The 21,685-nt window shown below is 39.5% G+C and overlaps 3 protein-coding genes across 3 annotated transcripts; all 3 read right to left on the bottom strand.

Annotated features, from left to right (window-relative positions):
• Nucleotides 1–5,822: 5,822 nt before the first annotated feature.
• On the bottom strand, nt 5,823–8,132 carry LOC147909464 (uncharacterized). Its single transcript, XM_087406787.1, has one exon. It carries the CDS (start codon nt 7,385–7,387, stop codon nt 6,461–6,463), a length of 927 nt encoding a protein of 308 aa, XP_087262913.1. The 5' UTR covers nt 7,388–8,132; the 3' UTR covers nt 5,823–6,460.
• Nucleotides 8,133–11,031: 2,899 nt separating this feature from the next.
• Nucleotides 11,032–13,418, bottom strand: LOC147909463 (uncharacterized). Its single transcript, XM_087406788.1, has one exon. The coding sequence runs from the start codon at nt 13,416–13,418 to the stop codon at nt 12,813–12,815; it is 606 nt and encodes a 201-aa protein (XP_087262914.1). The 3' UTR covers nt 11,032–12,812.
• A 4,043-nt stretch (nt 13,419–17,461) lies between these two features.
• Nucleotides 17,462–21,242, bottom strand: LOC147909462 (uncharacterized). Its single transcript, XM_087406786.1, has one exon. It carries the CDS (start codon nt 19,025–19,027, stop codon nt 17,462–17,464), a length of 1,566 nt encoding a protein of 521 aa, XP_087262912.1. The 5' UTR covers nt 19,028–21,242.
• Between the last annotated feature and the right edge of the window lie 443 nt (nt 21,243–21,685).

The raw sequence follows: 21,685 nt of genomic DNA, 5'->3' as shown, positions 1-21,685 counted from the left end.
ATAAATAGGGATGAAAGAGATGGCAACAAAATCAAAATATTTTTCATAAATTAAATATTTGTAGATACACACACACACACACACACATTTTTTAATAAAAAATAAATATTAATATTAAAATAATAATAGAATTATTCTCTCTTTCTCCTATGGTTTTCTCCTTATTTTTGATATAAAAATGTAAAAAAATACATATATAAAGTAATAAAATTTTAAGATTAAATAAACTCTTTAGCGCATTAATGCAAAAAATATTTTTAATTAAAACCTATTTTAATAATTTACTAATTTAATAATAACTTCTTCATATTACATACTCAAATGTTGATTAATTAATTTAATGTTTAATTTAGTTTATGCTGTGCCTTCGTTGCATAAAATTAGCTTTTTATCTCGCTTGTTTTTTTTTATGTGTTGAGATAAAAAAACCACTCTCCTGATACTGAAATTATTTTCATAAACAAAACTTTTAAATAGAAATTGAAATTGACGAATGCGTTCGGGAAAATATTATCGTTATTCCATCTTCATTGTTTATTAGATGTAAAACAAGAATAGCATGCTGGAAAAGAGATAAAATAAAATAGTTGATTTCATTATCCAACTTCATATAACGTAATTATAAATACTTTAACTCATAATTCCAATTTTTCTCGCTTTTCAACATAGTGTAAGTCCTATTTGAACTTTTTATTACTCACTGATATAATGAAGATTTAATAAATTTATTTATTTATTGTTACGTCCAAACCCTTGAAAATTTGGTCAAGGAGACAATGAGGGAGAATGGAGAGGGCGTGGAAGGACGATTAGACTCAATCTCACAGATATACGCGCGGAGGCGAACACCTGTGAGTCGTACGCACTTTTCAGAATGAAAGTTGACCCGGAATATGGGTCAACGTCCGAAGGGACGCTATGACACGTGTTCCGCTGGACAGTGCGAACATCGGTCCTACTTTTTGGGTCAAGAAACTTAATTCTTTTGATCCGGGACTGGACCTCGTGCGATCTCAGGTATTCGAGGGAATTGAATGCGAGAGGTAATGTTAATAAAAGACAGGGGAATATCTTAAGTTACATTTATTAATAAAATGAGAAATAATAATAAAACAAAGGGTTTTGTACATTTTATATAAAAATATATATACTATAGCTTATGGATGTATGCGCGCGCGCGCGCGCGCGCGCGTGTGTGTGTGTGTGTGTGTGTGTGTGTGTGTGTGTGTGTGTGAAGAGGAGAAAGGGGAGGTGAGGAAGGTGTTGCAGGAGCACATCGGGATGAGGTGCTTGTAGAGGACGGTGTAAGGTGAGGGATGTATACCGTGACTCTGTCCCCTTCGTAGGAGAGGGACGTAAAGAACCGAAACATCCGATCCCCGTCGATCGGCTCTGGATTCAATTGAAACGGGAGGGGCGGGAGTTGATCCAAAGGAGGAGGAGGGAATGGGAATCCTTCTTCGTGAAGAGGAGGGGGAGGGAATCGTTCTTCGAGAGGAGGAGGGGGAGGGAATCGTTCTTCGAAAGGAGGAGAGGAATAATCAAGGATTTCTTGGATAGCGGGGTCGATAACAGAAGAAGAGGTAAGATCCAACAGTTGTGTTGGTGAGTAGGAGATTTCTACGAATTGTTCGTCAGTCGATTGTGGAGGCGCGATTGTGGCTCTGGGAAACAATTCCGCCTACTCTTCCGGTTATAGGGGGGTCGTCCGCGTTTCTTGATGGTACGCACTACGAACCGGTTAAATTTGACGTGTGTTCGTTGGAAACGCGTGTAAATGTATTCGTGCACAATGAATGTGTTTTTTCATACGGGGAAACGCGGTGGGCTGAAAATGATTGTGACTTATTATTAGCTGGCTCAAGATATCGGGTATGTTCTAAGCGAGTGGCCAAGAAGATCCGTCGTCAGCGAAGAGCGTCCGAAGGGCAGTCGCCGTGGAGTATGGCTGGTAACTCCAATTGCGATTTGGTTGCAAGTTCGCACTCGGATGGGATCGCGAACTGGCGTGATTAACGCGGGTTCCAATAAATTTCGGATTCCCCGAGACAATGAGTAACAGAGCGCGAACTTCACTGACGTGGACCGGGGTGCTTCAAAATTTCGTACTGACCGCGACAATAGTTTAGATCGCGAGCTTCACTGACGTGGACCGAGTGATTTAAAATTCTGTACTGACGCTCTGCGCTTTCGCGAGACCTCTATTTATACCCCGAAAAAAGGGCGTTGTGCTCTTTGTCTAGGATGCAAAAATTAGTTGCAATGTCACGCGAGATTTACGAGATTTTTATAGCGTCCTATCATTGTTGATCTAGAGTAGATCTTTAGAGTAGTTTCGAGAAGAAAAAAAGTGATTTACGGTTTTCCTTAAAGAGTCAAGATTGCTCCGAGACGGATGACGAATTCTGTTATTCTCGCGGAAAAATACGGCTAGATAAACAAATGGTTATCGTGCACAAATAGGTTTGCGTGCAGGACTACCATTGTCAGTTGCGAGTCTGATTGTAAATAACGCTCCCGTGAGAAGTTATCCTATGCGTTTTACGATTTTTTAAGTGCGACTTGGCGCCTGTTTTTCTAAAATGAAATTGTTAGTCAGTCTCGGATGACAAAGCCTAGATTTTTTTTTATTGCGTGACCTCGGTGCATTTATAATGTCTTTTGCAATCTTGTCTCTTTTCGGGCCTATATTAAGGTTGTTATTCCTTCCGGATTGATTGGCATTTACGAGTTTTCGCGGAGCCTGTCCGGTCCCTCTTTTCAATTCTGTCAGACCGTTATCAGAAGGCTCCGCTCGAGTCTCGCAGACGCTAACCATAGTCGCGACGTGGAGCCGAAGAAAAAAAATCGTGGCGTCTGTAGGACGTAACATTATATTGTGTCCAAACCTCTGATATGGTTATTCTTTCTAACATTTGACTATTTTGGTTGTTGGTTTAAAACTTTTAAAAGTACACGTATAAATTCAATAATTATATAAAAATATGCTCGCCCTAATAAGTTTATTAATAACTTTATTTCAGAAAAAATATGTGAAAAAAGGAAAAAAAACGTAGGATTAGAACGTGGGATCTCCAGCATACTCGCACCTTACGCACACAACCACATGGAATTCTTACAAACTGTGTTTATAAATGCAATTTATAACTCCCATAAAATATCGTAAACAATTAATACCTCATAAACTATTGTGTTTTGAAATCATTTTTGCTATTATACATTAATGGGAGGGATATATATAATAGTTACTAAAATGTATTAAAACATATATATTAAAACATATATCTTGAACCTCTTCCGCTCCTTATACACGCCAAATGGCCGAAATCGCTCAGAAAGCATTTTCGATCTTCGGTCGTTTCTATCAAGCGCGACAGAACGAAAGAGGGTTTTTTTCAAGAGGTTGTCTCATGCTGTCTAGTTCGCTCTCGGCACGCCGAAGGCGAGAATTGTCAATGCCATAAAGAAAGACTAAGAAACCTATTATCTTTCTTTATTCAACTCAATGTGAAGAATTTCCCTATGATTAACAATTAGCTGTAGCAGAACATGCAGTTCTGCAGACCTGGATTATGCTCATTTTTCTTTTCAAAGATTAAATTATTTCTTTATAAAACCTGTTTGGATTTTTTTATTATATTACTAGGAAGGCTACAGAGCCAAATTTTGCAAATTGATTCTTAAAAATTGTTTTAAATAAGATTATGTATACCTTAATCACACTATAGTACACATCGGATGAGATATCAGAACAAATTTTTTATTATGCCTTTTTTACAAAAAAAATAGCAAGGTTCTGTACAAGCCTTGAAGAGCCTTTTCTGATTACGAATATCACAAAACGCGATTCATGTTATATTTTAGCCATAATTTTAGTATAAATGTATGCATTTTATAAGTGCAGATCTAGATCAGTTATGCTCATTTTTTTTCTCGAAGAAATAATATTTCCTTATGAAACCTGTTCGGATTTCTTTGTTACATTGCTGGAAAGACTCGTACAGAGCCAGATTTTGCAAATTGATTCTTGAAAATTTTTATTAATAAGATCATATACATCTCAACTGCACTATGGTACACATTGAGTGAGATATCAGAACAAATTTTTATTTTTCTCTTTTTCAAAAAAAAATCGCTCTGAGCCTTCAGGAGCCTTTCCTGATTACAAATATCGCAATTAAAACGCGATCTATCCAGTATTTTTAGCCGTAATTTTGGTATAAAAACATTCATCTTCAACTAGAGGTCTCCACAAGTCTCTCCTGTCAACTCTTAATTTGAAGCATGCGATGCGAACAAAGTTTAGCAAAAGCGGGCACAACTTCTGAGGGTGCGCTCCCATAGGATGCAGAACTGCGGATATGCGGAACTGCGGAACGTTCGTGATTGGTTCTGGCTTCATTCCGCCGATTCCGCCGTTTTCTGTTGCGCAAATTTATTTCTTTTGTGAATTCCGCCGATGTATGCGTGTGCATATACTTATAAAAACTAATTTTGCTAAACTGGTTTAAATGAAGAAAATTGTCTCCTACAAGCGCATAACATGCGCATAACATGTTTAATTAACATGCTGAGGCGTATTCGGATTCCCACCTGTTCCTTGGGTGTTCTTCGGATATTCCGGATGTTATGTCACTCTTGTTTAATTCGATAAATAACAAGAATGGAATAATAGGGTAGCTGATGAGCTAGATGGGAATCTGACGTAAAAAATTTTTACGCATGAATGTGTATAAATATTGGGTCATCTAAAAAGTATCCGCGGTTTTTTGTCACTAGATGTGTTGACCATCAACACCATCTAGTGACAAAAAACCGCGGATACTTTTTAGATGACCCAATACATAAACACACATAAATATTTATAAATATGTATAATTATATATGAATATGTCCATACATGTCCATACATCCTTTTTTCTTTTGTAAAATTATTTTTTAGTATAATAGAAATAATAATAGTGATGTGAAAACCTACAAAATAATTAAATTATCTAATAAGAGATAATTTATGCATTGTTTGTTTTAGAAAAAAAACAAATGGAAAAATGTAAAAAAAATTGTTAATACATAAAAATTATGTATAATTTTGTATATAATTATATGTAAGTAATTTTTTTACATTTATCCAAATGATTGATTTTTTTCTAAAACAAATAATACAAAAATTATCTTTTTAATTATTTTTAATGTTTTCACATTAATATTATTATTTCAGTTACACTAAAAAGTAATTTTACAAAAAAAAAAGGATGCATGACCATTTATAAACATATTTCATATATAATTATACATGTTTATGGATATTTATGCGTGTTTATGTATATGTTTATATATACATATTTATACATATTCATGCATGAAAATTTTTTTACCGGAGAACATAACCCTAAAGGTAATTAATTAAATTTCCAGATACGGAGATCAATATGATTAGAACACAAATATTGCGCGCGCGTTATGAGCCATCCAATCAGAGCTCTGGTATTGTTACGTCCCAAGGTCCAACCGTTGGTAATTGATACCTGGACAAACCGGGGACCAATGGCGGGTAACAAATCGAGAGTTGCGCGTCCTTTCGATTAAGAAGAAACCTATGGTAATACCTTCATGAATCTTGCTGGTGGTTCGGTCCGTGGTGCGGGACGCCCGGCACAGTCTGGACTCTGGTTGGTCAGGCTCCTTGTAGGTGCTCGATGATTGGCCGGCACTGATTCCGCTCGTTCACACACACGATCTCCAAGTTAAACGATAAACGTATACGCGCGGCGGCGTTTATTGTAAAAGGAGAGGTTTCGTCAAATATTAATATATATACGTACTTATAATTGCTCAAAAGTAATTAGTGTATTTTATAACTTCTGCAGTTGCTACACACATATCCAGACTTATGTTATAACTATTTATAATAATTAGACGCGGTTAACTAGGAAGATTAAATAAGATGTACCTATGATTAGATTGGATTGCTCACGCGAGTAGAATTTAGGAATTTAACTAGAAATCGCGATACTCTGGAAGAGACCGTTTCTCTTCGACCAGACCCGACCCCGGGAAGTTTTGAACTACTCCTCAAAAACTCGCTGCTCGCGAGAGCAAGTCCCGTTTTTAGAACCCGAACGCTTTCAGGAAAAAGGTGCCCCTCCATGCTGGTAGGGCGCGTGAAGTGGGGAGAAGATGTCAGGGGCGGTCCCTGCAGTTCTAGTGCCCCGTCGGTTATTGAAGTAAGGAAAAATTTGTAATTTGGCCAGGGACATTCCTGGACAAGTTTTATAAGTACCGCTGACGTGACACCTCCCCCCCTAAAAATAAAATGTTGGACTGTGTCCGACGTTTTAACAATTATTTGATTTTTTTTTTTTTTGTTCTTAATCTATGATATTAGCGCAATCATCTAACTTACCGCAGGATTACATGTTTATTTGCTTAAGGACTAATTGTTTATCCTAGCAATTATCATTTATTCGTTTTCTTTATTTTGCAGCATTGCGCGGAGTTCCTTGTACTGCACGGGTCTCTCACTCACGTTTTCACTTGATGTTGGTGCAGTGGGGTTAAGGGTTTGAATTTCTGTCGTGGAATGGGGATTGGAAACAGGGAGGTGGGCCCCCCAGTCCTTTTGTCTTCCAGGTGTATCCTTCTCGTTGGGCCCCGCTAAATGAAGCAGCAGTTGTGTGACGGAGCTCCAAATAGCCCCAAATAGATGCAGACTCCAGCCGTATACCGAGTGAAGCGCGTAGCCATGGATTATTGTGTCCACGATCAGTTTTATTAGCTTGATGATAAGAAATATTGCCATAACTCCTGCGCTCGCTGACCCGAATGTAATGAATCCCTGCCAAAGACGTGTCCCCGCGCTTTCGGCAATTCTTTCCAGGGATCTTTCGTCAAAGAGGTTCGTCATCGAGATGCTTCCTGAGGGTATGTTGTGACCCATTGCTCCTCGCGCCAAGGTATTCAACATTTGCGGTTTCTCCACCGGAAACATTATATGGTTGCGGAGTCTGTTCAGATCTTCGTCCGAGTATATCCCGCTGGTAGCGAGCGCTGTGGGCGTGACGTATTTCCACGTTGGTCGAGTTAATGGTTGGATGATGGGTGGGGGTAGAGATTCTACCGGGCGCGGCATGAAGCGAAACCACGTCTCGTGTATTTTATACATATTTGGCAGGAGTTCGCTGCAATCCTTATGTGTTCCTGTTCGCGTTAGTATCCTTGATCCGGGTAGAAGGAAAGCTGAACTATTTCCATAGGTCACAGGCAGTTCAGCGAAGCACTCTTCTGTATGTCGAATTTTGCATTCCACTGGGACACATTTAATGAGATGTATGGCTTCTCCGGCCACCACGGCCGTATACCCAGGGGATTTCATGATGCGGTGCGCCATTTCATCCGGTGCAATGCTGGACAATGTGAGGGCGTTCTGGAGTATTTGTTTTTCCAAAGCGCATTTTTGCTCCGTTATGTCTCGATATAAGCGCGTTAGTTGCGTCCTGATGTGTTTCTCTACGTACACGAACTTAGAATTTACATAGGCGAAAATATCCAAGTTGTTCACGGAGATTCTTGATCGCACCCTGAAGGCTCGGTCTTGCTGTGTTTCCAGAATAAAGAGTTTTGGGTGTTCCGTTTGCACCAGTGTATACCCGCAGAGGTTGCTTTTGCCTGCTTGCGTGAGCGCGAACGTGGTCTCTCTCGTAGTGACCGTGTAAATGCCGTCTGGTTGGCCTTGGGAGTTAATTTGCTTGCTTGTCCCTCGTACAGGACGTCGTAATGGCTGAAGTGGCAGCTATTGGGCGGTATCATCGACCAAAAGGTCTCGTCTCCATCGGTGTCGAGACACTCTCCGGCCGTGACCTTACAGTGTAAGCCGGAAGGTAAGATAATCTCATGTGAGTTACGGCGAATGGGCGCCTCGAAGTCCCGCAGTGTGACCCTAATCGTTGCTTGTACTACGACGCTGTCCCACGTTCCATACGGGCAGTGATGCGAATTCCGGGCCGCTTGCAGCACGCGATCAGCGCCACCGTTCGGCGGCCTGGCGCAACCGGTAGCAACACAAGCATGAGCCCGTGTCCGTGTGACTTCGTTAGTTAGAAGCGTGCCGACTATTATCGCTCTGTCCTTTTTGCACTACGTTCTTATTGCCTGCCTTGTCGGCACACTGAGAACGAGAGAGAACATTGTTTCACTCAAGCGAGCGTCGAGCAACCGAAATATGCTTTCTCGGCCTCTCGGCTCTCGACGTCAGGCGTGTATCAGGAGGCATGGAGGCATGGGAACATTCTAAATAACATAAGTTTTAATAAATTGTAATAAATTGTAATATACCCCTCCCAGAATATTATAAATCGTGTCAAAACGCGATAATTGACAGGAGATTAATTGTTTATGATTTTCCATTCGTATTATGTACTACGGTCATAAATTCGATCCGCAAGAAATTGGCGTGGTCGAGCGCGTAAGGTGTGAGATCGGAAATAAGTACTATAATTAGTAGTAAACATATGTATTAGATCAAGTATATTTTCATATAATTTTTGAAATTATTGCTCGTATGTGTAATTTTGAAGCAATAGTTGTAGGAAAAACCCGATTCGCTTTTCAATAGGCAAATAAAAAATTATTTTAAAATTACACAACATATGAAGGCTTTCAATTGTACAACAAAATTTGTACTACAAAATTATATTGGTATCACCTTTATTTATATTATTAATAATCTCGTTTTCAAAATTTTGTTCATTAACAGAATTTTAAATGCGGATGTGATGGTTAGAAAGAAACATTTTATACAAAATATTGATCGACACAAAGCGTATTTGTCATAAACGCAACATCATTAAACATGTTTTTTTTAACAATAGAAGTCAAAACGTGGTTAAACTTAAACAATGTGATTGAAAAGACATACACCACGAGCGCAAGATGTTAATAGCGAAATATTTATATTCTAATAGATTACCATAGAATAAAAACAATACAATAAAATAGACCTCATATATCAGGCTATCTTCAGTATTACAAAATTAATGTGTGTTATAACTTTCATACATGTTGAAAACACCTAATTTCGAATAAATTTTATTCACGTTATAATAATAAGATAAAATATTTTTCACGCTCAATTACAATTATATTTTCGAAGAGCTTGACGCTCAGGTTATAAATTTTTTTAGTCCATAAAATCATGTCAAATACTCCAGATGTCAATTGTCGTTTTTTTGTCACAACAGTTAGTCGAACTTATTGAAACACATAATTTCCAGATTCTATTAAATGTGAAATTTATTGATAATATTAATAGCGCTTCAATTGAAAAAATTAATATAACTGTGATATATATATATATATATAAATTATAATACCTGTGTTAACAATAAGTTCAGTTATGGAATCCAAGATTTGGAAAACTATATTGAACTGCTCAAGAGTCGAAAACAAAATATCTAACTCTAATCATGAAAGACGGTTTATATACAATTTTGTTTATTTATGAAGATTATTTCTGACGTTAGTCTCTTTTGAAAGAATGATTCTATATCTAATATCTGAATATCATCCCAATTAAATTTATGACAATATTCAAATTGATGTTGTGAGACCACATTGTGAGCGCTATTTAATTTTTTAATGTTAGTTTTATGTTTATTTATTCCAGCTTTAACTTTCCTTTTAGTTTGGTCCACGTAAGAGAGATGTTTTTTTTATATGAATCTTTCATCGATTAAATCGAACACCATACATGTCGAATCATTATTTTTCCTACAATTTTTGATTTTAAGGTACACGAATAATTGCACTTATTATATATAAATATAACAAGAAAATATATTGACCTTATACAGATGATTAATTAAACTACTTGTATCACGAAAATATATTAAGAGGAAAAAAGGAAAAAAGGGATTTTCGCGTGAGACTACCAGCGTACTGTCCGCGCATTTTATTTACTCAGCCACATCGATTAAATGAGTTTGACGTTTACTAGTGCAATATAGAATCCACACGATGAACGCTCTCGTGTTTTCGTATTCTTAAGAATCTCGAGTTTTCGATGCAACGTGCGATATTATTATCAAAATAATCTCTCCTTCTCTACTTTCCTATATATTTTAAACATTAATCGGAATAAAGTGAGATGTATTAGATATTATTATAGTGCATACTTCTACGAATTACGCAACATTCAAATTTGTGAATGTGAAAGTATCCACTCTCGGCCAATATGTACGTCTTTTAATTTAAGATGTTATGTTATAATGAAATTAATTGTAACACTTTTAATTATACCATAACTTATAAAGTAAATTATTTTAAAAATATTGTAGTTTCATCTTATTTAAATAACGTACATATTGTTGCTAAAAAAATGTTTCGTTTTTGCTTCCACACACACACACACACACACACACGCGCGCGCGCGCGCGCGCGCAACACCGCAATTTATTTATAAATTTTATATTTATTTTTAATGACAATTTTTTACATTTCCCTCCTGATGGAAGAGACCACCACCTTCTCGTAGTTTCCGTTGAGCAACAATATGTACGTTATTTAAAATAAATAAGATGAAACTACAATATTTTTAAAATAATTTACTTTATAAGTCATGGTATAATTAAAAGTGTTACAATTAATTTCATTATAACATAACATCTTAAATTAAAAGACGTATACATATTGGCCGAGAGTGGATACTTTCACATTCACAAATTTGAATGTTACGTAATTCGTAGAAGTATGCACTATAATAATATCTAATACATCTCACTTTATTCCGATTAATGTTTAAAATATATAGGAAAGTAGAGAAGGAGAGATTATTTTGATAATAATATCGCACGTTGCATCGAAAACTCGAGATTCTTAAGAATACGAAAACACGAGAGCGTTCATCGTGTGGATTCTATATTGCACTAGTAAACGTCAAACTCATTTAATCGATGTGGCTGAGTAAATAAAATGCGCGGACAGTACGCTGGTAGTCTCACGCGAAAATCCCTTTTTTCCTTTTTTCCTCTTAATATATTTTCGTGATACAAGTAGTTTAATTAATCATCTGTATAAGGTCAATATATTTTCTTGTTATATTTATATATAATAAGTGCAATTATTCGTGTACCTTAAAATCAAAAATTGTAGGAAAAATAATGATTCGACATGTATGGTGTTCGATTTAATCGATGAAAGATTCATATAAAAAAAACATCTCTCTTACGTGGACCAAACTAAAAGGAAAGTTAAAGCTGGAATAAATAAACATAAAACTAACATTAAAAAATTAAATAGCGCTCACAATGTGGTCTCACAACATCAATTTGAATATTGTCATAAATTTAATTGGGATGATATTCAGATATTAGATATAGAATCATTCTTTCAAAAGAGACTAACGTCAGAAATAATCTTCATAAATAAACAAAATTGTATATAAACCGTCTTTCATGATTAGAGTTAGATATTTTGTTTTCGACTCTTGAGCAGTTCAATATAGTTTTCCAAATCTTGGATTCCATAACTGAACTTATTGTTAACACAGGTATTATAATTTATATATATATATATATATCACAGTTATATTAATTTTTTCAATTGAAGCGCTATTAATATTATCAATAAATTTCACATTTAATAGAATCTGGAAATTATGTGTTTCAATAAGTTCGACTAACTGTTGTGACAAAAAAACGACAATTGACATCTGGAGTATTTGACATGATTTTATGGACTAAAAAAATTTATAACCTGAGCGTCAAGCTCTTCGAAAATATAATTGTAATTGAGCGTGAAAAATATTTTATCTTATTATTATAACGTGAATAAAATTTATTCGAAATTAGGTGTTTTCAACATGTATGAAAGTTATAACACACATTAATTTTGTAATACTGAAGATAGCCTGATATATGAGGTCTATTTTATTGTATTGTTTTTATTCTATGGTAATCTATTAGAATATAAATATTTCGCTATTAACATCTTGCGCTCGTGGTGTATGTCTTTTCAATCACATTGTTTAAGTTTAACCACGTTTTGACTTCTATTGTTAAAAAAACATGTTTAATGATGTTGCGTTTATGACAAATACGCTTTGTGTCGATCAATATTTTGTATAAAATGTTTCTTTCTAACCATCACATCCGCATTTAAAATTCTGTTAATGAACAAAATTTTGAAAACGAGATTATTAATAATATAAATAAAGGTGATACCAATATAATTTTGTAGTACAAATTTTGTTGTACAATTGAAAGCCTTCATATGTTGTGTAATTTTAAAATAATTTTTTATTTGCCTATTGAAAAGCGAATCGGGTTTTTCCTACAACTATTGCTTCAAAATTACACATACGAGCAATAATTTCAAAAATTATATGAAAATATACTTGATCTAATACATATGTTTACTACTAATTATAGTACTTATTTCCGATCTCACACCTTACGCGCTCGACCACGCCAATTTCTTGCGGATCGAATTTATGACCGTAGTACATAATACGAATGGAAAATCATAAACAATTAATCTCCTGTCAATTATCGCGTTTTGACACGATTTATAATATTCTGGGAGGGGTATATTACAATTTATTACAATTTATTAAAACTTATGTTATTTAGAATGTTCCCATGCCTCCATGCCTCCTGATACACGCCTGACGTCGAGAGCCGAGAGGCCGAGAAAGCATATTTCGGTTGCTCGACGCTCGCTTGAGTGAAACAATGTTCTCTCTCGTTCTCAGTGTGCCGACAAGGCAGGCAATAAGAACGTAGTGCAAAAAGGACAGAGCGATAATAGTCGGCACGCTTCTAACTAACGAAGTCACACGGACACGGGCTCATGCTTGTGTTGCTACCGGTTGCGCCAGGCCGCCGAACGGTGGCGCTGATCGCGTGCTGCAAGCGGCCCGGAATTCGCATCATTGCATACGGGTCGCTATACTGGGCGCCGCTGCAACGTCCATCCACGGACGTATGTCCGGCGAGGGTGATGCTCCTGGTAGAAGAACTATTTGGTTTCAGGCCAGTGATGTAGCCATCTCTTCCTCCCAAATCAATTGCACCGGTTTCATGAATTCTTCGGCAGTTGCTAGCCGCTGTTTCTTGCAAATATACTCTCCTTCCGCCATGCACGATCGATACATGAGAGTGCATCCCGCAATAATATATTATGCGGTCGATCTCAATTTTACACTGGATTACTCTGGTCTTGTCGAAGTCCGAGAGCTGGAGCAATTGGACGTGAGTGTTCTCGGTGATAGGCTCGATGTCTTCCAGATTACAATCCCCTATATCTAATAGAGATAAAGATGTAATATTAAGGCCGTGGCCTCCGCAGTCGTAACCCATCAGCCCTCCCGCTGGCAGGGTGAGGAGCGCGGTGATGATGTCGAAAATGATTCCCCGTGTGTCCATTCTTGGGTGCGTTTGTTGTCAGACTAATGCGTCAGTGAGTGTTTCTGCGTTAATTTCTTCTGCTAGGCCCGGGGTGGGGGTCGTCATCCTCGGGTAGATGTGCTCCGCGTTCTCCGATATAACGCAATTTCTTTAGTTTATTGCTATGTACTATGCGAGTCCTATTGCTATTTATCGCTATCTTAACATTATTGTTCCTTAAAATCTCTAATATTTCGTGTGGCCCGGTATATTGGTCGGTGAGTTTCCCTTTTACGGGTTCCTTTAGTAAATATACCTGGTCACCGCGTCGGAAGGTTCGGGGGTTACATTTCTTGTCGTAATAAACCTTCGATCTTTGTTTCGCTCGGCAGAGATTCTCTCTGGCTATTTCCTGTGAGTCTCTGAGTCGGTCGAACAATGAAGTTATATAATTTACGTATGTTTCACTCATGTCGCTCGGCAAAATAGGATCACTCGTCGGAATTCTAGCTGTTTTGCCGAAAACCAACTCATGTGGTGTAAATTTCGTGCTTTCATGCATGCTTGTATTGTAAGAGAACGTTGCTAACCTTAATTGTTCGTCCCACTCTCGCTCTTTGTCGACGTACTGTTTAAGGTATTCCCAAAGTACGTGATGGCTTCTTTCGATCGAGCCATTCGATTGCGGATGATAAGCGGTTGTCTTACATTGCGATATGCGGAATTTTCGGGCGACGGCGCGCATAAGGGCGCTCAAGAAGTTTGAGCCTTGGTCGGTGAGAAGCGCTTTAGGGGCGCCGTAGATACAGATAAACTCATTTACGAACGCGGTGGCTACATCGATGGCGGTCGCTTGTTTAAGCGGTATCGCGAGAGAATATTTAGTTAGGAGATCCTGTATGGTTAAGATATACGCATTGCCGGCTCGAGTCTCGGGTAACGGCCCCATAATATCCATTGATATTTTTTCGAACGCAGCGGCTGGGGTATCCGTTACGACCATCGGCTGGCGGGTCTTCAAGCGCACAAGTTTTTTTAACTGGCAATTTCTACAATTTTGAATGTATATCTGTATATCCGATTTCATATTAGGCCATTGATAACGGTTTTTTATGCGCCAATAAGTTTTCGTTATGCCTTTGTGGCCATCCGTCGCGGAGTCGTGATATTCTTTAAGTATCCGCAGTCGATCGTCGACTGGGGGGGTTGAAATTTTATTGGTGCATATTGTTATCTTAGCGCTGTGGTTATTAAACGTGTCATCCAAGATGTCTCTAATTTTTCCCCACGGTACCCTATCTATATCACCTTTACATAGTGAGGCCGTCGTTAAGCCGAGTTCGTTGATCACGCTTAATAATGCTGCAATCGCTTCGGTTATTACTTGTCACCCTATTGTCTCGGATACGCGTTCTTTGATTATCGGAGCGATTATGTAACGATTTTTGTCGCTAATTAATTTGGCGCGCCCGAGAGTAGCGTTTTCGATCCGCGGGAGTCGCCCTTGTTCTGCGAGCATGCGCGCTCCCTTGTCGCAGGGTTCGCCCGTCTGTGTGGTAAAGATGATAAGATTATCCTTGCGCATAATGAAATTGTCACGTACTTCTCGTACTTTAAAACGTTGGCAAGGAGTGTCGGGAGTGTCAGGTAATGGGAAGTCACTGTCTTCGCTGCTGTCGTCTAACTCTGTATCGTCTTCGTCTATAAATTCGTCACACGTAAGAGAAACTACATCTTCTGGAATGTCATGGCTTTGTCTAGGCGGAATAGTTTTTGCAAGCAGAGCCAGGGCGGATGTTGAGTCGACACTCTCATTCAATGCAAGGGGGAACAAAGGTTTATGACTTTTAGTTTTATTGCTGGTTTCCTCTGCAGTTACTTCGACCACCGGATTCCTTGATAGCGCATCGGCGTTCGAATTTATTTTTCCTGCTTTATAACAAATTTTGTACTCATATTCGGCGAGTTTGAGTCTCCATCGTGCGAGCCTAGACATGGGGTCTTTCACGGAATGCAGCCAGATTAAAGGCTTGTGATCTGTCACGAGATCGAACCTATGACCGTATACATATGGTCTAAAGTGATTCACGCTGTATATTATTGTTAAAAGTTCTTTTTCAATTGTAGAGTAATTTTGCTCGGCAGAATTTAGGAGTCGGGAGGCATATGCGATGGGGCGATCCTTACCTATGGGACCTTGACTAAGAATTCCTCCGACAGCGTACTTTGATGCGTTGGTTGTAATTAGAAATGGTCGCGTAAAGTCTGGGTACTGTAAAAGGGGTTCCGAACATAGTAAGGTTTTAAGGGTGACAAACGCGTGTTCCTGTACGTCAGTCCATTCAAATTCTACATCCTTCTTTAGTAAGTTGGTTAGCGGACGAGCTATTCTGGAGAAATCTGAAATAAAACGCCGATAATATCCTGCGAGCCCCAAGAACTGCTTAACGCTTTTCGGGTCGTGCGGCACTGGAAAGTTTTCCACCGCATGAATTTTTTGTGGGTCCGGTCTAACTCCGTTTTTGCCGATGATGTGGCCCAAGTATGCGACTTCCTTGCGCAGGAACTCGCACTTGTCAGGCTGGAGTTTTAGATTCGCTTTTCGTAATCTTTCGGCTAATTTATTAAATTTAATCTCATGTTCGCGCAATGACCCTGCATATAACACGATATCGTCTAAATACACGAACAATTCGATTCCTTGCAGCCCGGACAGAACCTGATCCATAAGCTGTTAAGCTTATCGCGTCGCAGGAGCGTTTTTCAGACCGAATGGCATTCGGTTGAATTGATAGTGACCGTGAGGTGTTGAAAACGCTGTTTTCTGCGCGTCCGGCTCGTGCATCGGTATCTGATGAAAACCTGACGCGAGATCGAAAACGCTAAAATACTTGGCACTGCCCAATTGATCAAGAATCTCGGTGATATTAGGCAGCGGGTACGCGTCGCCGATCGTTTAATGTACGGTGTTTTTTCGTTTAATGTACGGTAATCGATTACCATGCGCCAGCGTTTATTACCTAATGAGTTGGGCTTCTTGGGGACTATCCAGAGGGGGGAGTTGTAGGGGGAGTCGGAAGGAGAGATGGTGCCATTATCTAGGAGAGCCTCTATTTGTTTATTTATTTCCTCCTTATGGATGGGAGGATATCGGTATTGTTTAGTGTAGACAGGATGATTATCAGTGGTGTTTATCTTATGACGCATGGCATTTGTGTATCCCAATGGGTCGGACGGTATGTGGAAAAGATCGTTATATTTGTTTATTAACTTATTCACGTGCGCCGTTTCCTCGTCGTTTAGGTGGTCGAGTCGTAGGAGAGTTTTTATTTGTTCTTTGCGCTCGTCCCTAGGGACGGTTTTTTCTGTGGTAGAGGCAACTTGGAATGTGCGGTCGTTTTTTGTGCTATTCGGTTCCCCGTGCCCTAAGGCCGAAGCACGTCCTTCGAATAGCGAAGCGCCGCTTGTTCGCCCATCGGAGACAATTTCGACTTCCTCGAGCTGGATTATAGGAATTTCTATTTCTTGGTCGATTTCGCTCGCATTTATTACGCTAATAAGGGCTCTACCGTCACGATTAGCTACTAACGCGCTACCTAGGTACACGTTTTCGCATATATTAATTCGTGGAACATACCCTTCCGATAATTCTGAATTGACAATTCGCACCGGAATAGTGAGACGAGATCTAGGTGGGACGATTACGGTATTTCGTTGAGTAAAAGGTATCGTGATGTCCCGCCACGTTAGAATTTTTTGTACGAAGTCGATTTTTGTGGCGCTGCATAAGAAATCCGATCCTAGGATTCCCTCTTGAGAAATTGGAAAGTCGTTCGTTACAACTTGCAAGATTATGGCGTATCCCATAAATTTTATTTCGACGGCCCCGAGAGTTTTTATATTTCCGTCGGTTATTCCGCTAAGGAGAATCGACTGCTGAGTTTGAATGCATATCTCGGGACGTAGATTGCGTATTTTTATTAAATTTGGCGCAGCACCTGTATCAATCATGAATTCTGTTGATTGTAGTAATCCGTCGGCAGAAATGACGACAGTAGGTGCGTGGGAGAAATCGCGAGGATTTAAGACTGCGATGCGTCGTTCGCGATATTGTCTGATTGGGTTTCGATCGCGCGCACCGGACGATTTTCCTGAATTCTCCCCGCTCGAGATTCGTCCGTTATTCCCGAGGGGCTCCCGGCGTTTCCCTGGTTGATCCGGGAGTTATTATATTCACGTTTCCGACATTGTTCGATCTCATGGCCCGCGTTTTTGCAATATCGGCACCATTTATCGGAACGAGCATTGGTGTAGCGATCAGGGGGCGCATTGCTGCCGGCACGATTCTCGCGGCTACGATACGGTTCAGGAGGGCGTATATCTCTAGTATATGAGTAATTTAAGTTTCTCTGGTCACCAACATTTCCTCGCGTTTCTTCGGGCCGGTATCTAGAGAGAGGCTCCTCACGTCGGGGGGTTGATTGAGCGAGAGGGCGGTAGGGCGAGCTTGCGGGAGGTAGTCGTTGAGGTACGTTTTCGTACATGTTTCGAACGTTGTATCTTTGTTTATCGAGCTCCTCCCTTTTTGCGAGGGACTTGGCTGCGGAAAATGCCTCGAATGGGTTCTCGCGGTGTTCCGATGTGAGTTGCAATCGATATTGGAGGGGGAGACCTTCGCAAAATGATCTTGCAGTGAGCGCGTCTACTTCGGCTATCCTTCGGGGATGCAGGGTTCCTCCCGTACGACGCTCGGCGTCGAGAATCGCGGTACGCAAATCCTTTACTCGACTAATATAATCTAGCATATGTTCGTTTTTCTTTATGTATGACGTACTTAACTCGCCACGGTATTGATCGATTGTGTTAGACGATCCGAAGGCCCCGTTTAAAAGATCTATTAGTTGAGTTACCGTATCGCATGGCTCGTCTTCCACTGCGTAATGAGCACGCCCTCTCAATTTGTTTATCAGTATTTTCGTTAGGTTCCTCTCCGAGGAGGGAGGGATGATTTCTCTAGCGCGACGACAACCCCGAATAAATTGCGATAGCGGAATATTATATCCGTCGAAAGAGGGAACGCATTCAGTGGCTTCCCGGAACGAGACCTTTGGTGGCTGGGAAGATTCCATACAGTTCTCCTGTAGGAAAGCATGGGGTTGCGATTCGAACGGACGTTGGCCGTCGGACGGCGTAAGTAGGGGATCGTGGAGTCTTACCTTATCTACATCACGACGGAGGCTATTAATTTCTCGAAATATTTCGTCCTTGAACGAAATGAGCAGTTCACAGACGTTGCCGTCTCCGTAATTACGCGATCTGTCTACGTATCCGTGCTCGGTTTCATGGTCAGCGATTCGTTCGCGGCTTGACTCTTGATTTATCGTTTCGCGGGTTCGTTCTAGGGCGCTACGCTCAGCCCGGAGTTGTGTTTTCTCGGTTTCAAGTTGTCGTGTGAGCGTGTCGCGTTCGGCCTGTAATCGCGCTTTTTCGATCTCGCGCTCTTTTCCTATTTCCGCCCGTTCCCTATCCAAGGCTGCGCCCTGTTTCCGCAAGCGTTCCTCCTGTTTCGCGAGTGCTTGCCGCAGCGCCTCCAGCTCCTCTTCGCTGAGCTTTACGCCTTCGTCTCTCTTTGTTGAGCGAGTATCCATAACGGGATGCGGAAGTACAACGAGGTTAAATAATCGATTCGCGTGGTGAGATTTTATATATCATCCCACCGCTGTCACCAAAATATGTTACGTCCCAAGGTCCAACCGTTGGTAATTGATACCTGGACAAACCGGGGACCAATGGCGGGTAACAAATCGAGAGTTGCGCGTCCTTTCGATTAAGAAGAAACCTATGGTAATACCTTCATGAATCTTGCTGGTGGTTCGGTCCGTGGTGCGGGACGCGCGGCTCAGTCTGGACTCTGGTTGGTCAGGCTCCTTGTAGGTGCTCGATGATTGGCCGGCGCTGATTCCGCTCGTTCACACACACGATCTCCAAGTTAAACGATAAACGTATACGCGCGGCGGCGTTTATTGTAAAAGGAGAGGTTTCGTCAAATATCAATATATATACGTACTTATAATTGCTCAAAAGTAATTAATGTATTTTATAACTTCTGCAGTTGCTACACACATATCCAGACTTATGTTATAACTATTTATAATAATTAGACGCGGTTAACTAGGAAGATTAAATAAGATGTACCTATGATTAGATTGGATTGCTCACGCGAGTAGAATTTAGGAATTTAACTAGAAATCGCGATACTCTGGAAGAGACCGTTTCTCTTCGACCAGACCCGACCCCGGGAAGTTTTGAACTACTCCTCAAAAACTCGCTGCTCGCGAGAGCAAGTCCCGTTTTTAGAACCCGAACGCTTTCAGGAAAAAGGTGCCCCTCCATGCTGGTAAGGCGCGTGAGGTGGGGAGAAGATGTCAGGGGCGGTCCCTGCAGTTCTAGTGCCGTCGGTTATTGAAGTAAGGAAAAATTTGTAATTTGGCCAGGGACATTCCTGGACAAGTTTTATAAGTACCTGACGTGATAGTATGTAAATTCGATATTATATCTCAGAGCTCTGATTGGATAGCTTGTTATTCTTTGTTCCCTGTGCCTATTGTGTTTAAAGCATTTAAACCTGTGTTAAAGAGGTTAAAAATTGTTCCAAGATCTCGGACAAGAAAATTAACAAATTACGGTAATTATGAAGGAGACGGTCGATCTCACTGATTTTAATGAAATTAGATTCATTTGATGCGTTTTTGCACGAAATAAACGAATGTAATAGAAAAGAGTGTCATTCTGCTCCACGAACCGAGATATTAAGCGTTAAAGTTGACGACTATGAAGGTTAGGAAATCTATCATACCGACTAGATGTAGCGCTATGAATATGCTTTGCTCTGTAACCTCTTGTGCATGCATTTAATCACTATTCCATACAATAGAGTGCATAAAATTTAAAATCAAATTAACGTCGTCGGATAGACAGAGAAGAACTTCAATGGAATGATTCAGAGGGAACTGCAAAATCGAACTGTATAGAAAAAGCGATTTCGAATAATACGCAGAAGGCAGCTATGTCGCATTGAATCCAAGCGTTATTATCTACACACTCCACTGTCCACATGGGTTTGACACATGATTTATTTGGAATAGAATATGTATAGTAGAAACATTGCACGAGTAACATTCATTTTTTAATTTTAAATTTTGTGCACTTTATTGGATGGAATAGTGATTAAACGCATGCGCAAGAGGTCACAGAGTATGAAGAAAGCATACTCATAACGCTGCATGTAGTCGGTATGATAGATTTCCATAGTCGTCAATTTTAATGCTTTCGATTCGCGGGGCAGAGCGACATTTTTTTCTGCCACATTCGTTCATTTCGTGCAAAAACGCGTCGAATGAGCCTAATTTCATTAAAATCAGATCGGCTATCTTCTTCATAATTACTTAAATTACAATTGCATGATTCAGTCAATTGATCAAATTCGATTGACTCATTCCGGTATTGTCGTCACGTATTGCCGGTCACATATTCTAAAGGCTTAACACAATAGGCACAGGTAATAGGCATAGGGAACAGAATAACGAGCTATCCAATCAGAGCTCTGGGATATAATATCAAACTTACACATCTGATTGGATGGTTCGTTATTCCCTGTTGCCTGTACTTATTATCTGTGCTATTGTTTAAGCCTTAACACTTTTTGCGTATGCATTTATACGAGAAAGCAATATCTGTTATCTCTTTTTATCCATCATTTTTGGTTCACATTCGCCAAACTTTGATTATAAGATTTCTAGCTGAGTATGAGCGACGAGCGACATCATAAACACGTACCTTAAAGCTTACATACTTTCCGTAATAATAACAACAAGGTTTTTGACTAATCGCGTTGCTCGATTGTCACAGTTACGGACAACCGAATTGAGCAACGCGATTGGTCGAAAACATTACGTTTACGATTACTATTATGGAAAGTATGTGACTTGCTTTATTATTATGGAAAGTAGTGTGTGCTAGCTTTAAGCTCTGCGTACAATAAAAGAAATAAAGAATTAGGAATAAAAAATAACGATTTTAATATCTATCAGAAATTGAATATATTGGAATACACGGTTTCTGATAGATTGAAATCATTTTTTCTTTATTTCTAATTCTTTATTCCTTCTATTGTGCGTAAGATCATAGGCCTAGTTTCCACCGAGAGTTTAAATCGGATCAGGGGATTGATTCTGTATTTTTAAACAAGATAAAATTACAAAAGTGAACAAATTTACTAGATGTTGACCAATGAAATTATCATTATA

The sequence above is a fragment of the Acromyrmex echinatior genome, chromosome 6 (assembly GCF_024713525.1).
Source record: "Acromyrmex echinatior isolate Ae372 chromosome 6, ASM2471352v2, whole genome shotgun sequence".
NCBI lineage: Eukaryota > Metazoa > Arthropoda > Insecta > Hymenoptera > Formicidae > Acromyrmex > Acromyrmex echinatior.
The sequence above is the reverse complement of the archived record's forward strand: the minus strand, read 5'-3'. Positions and strand labels throughout refer to the sequence as shown.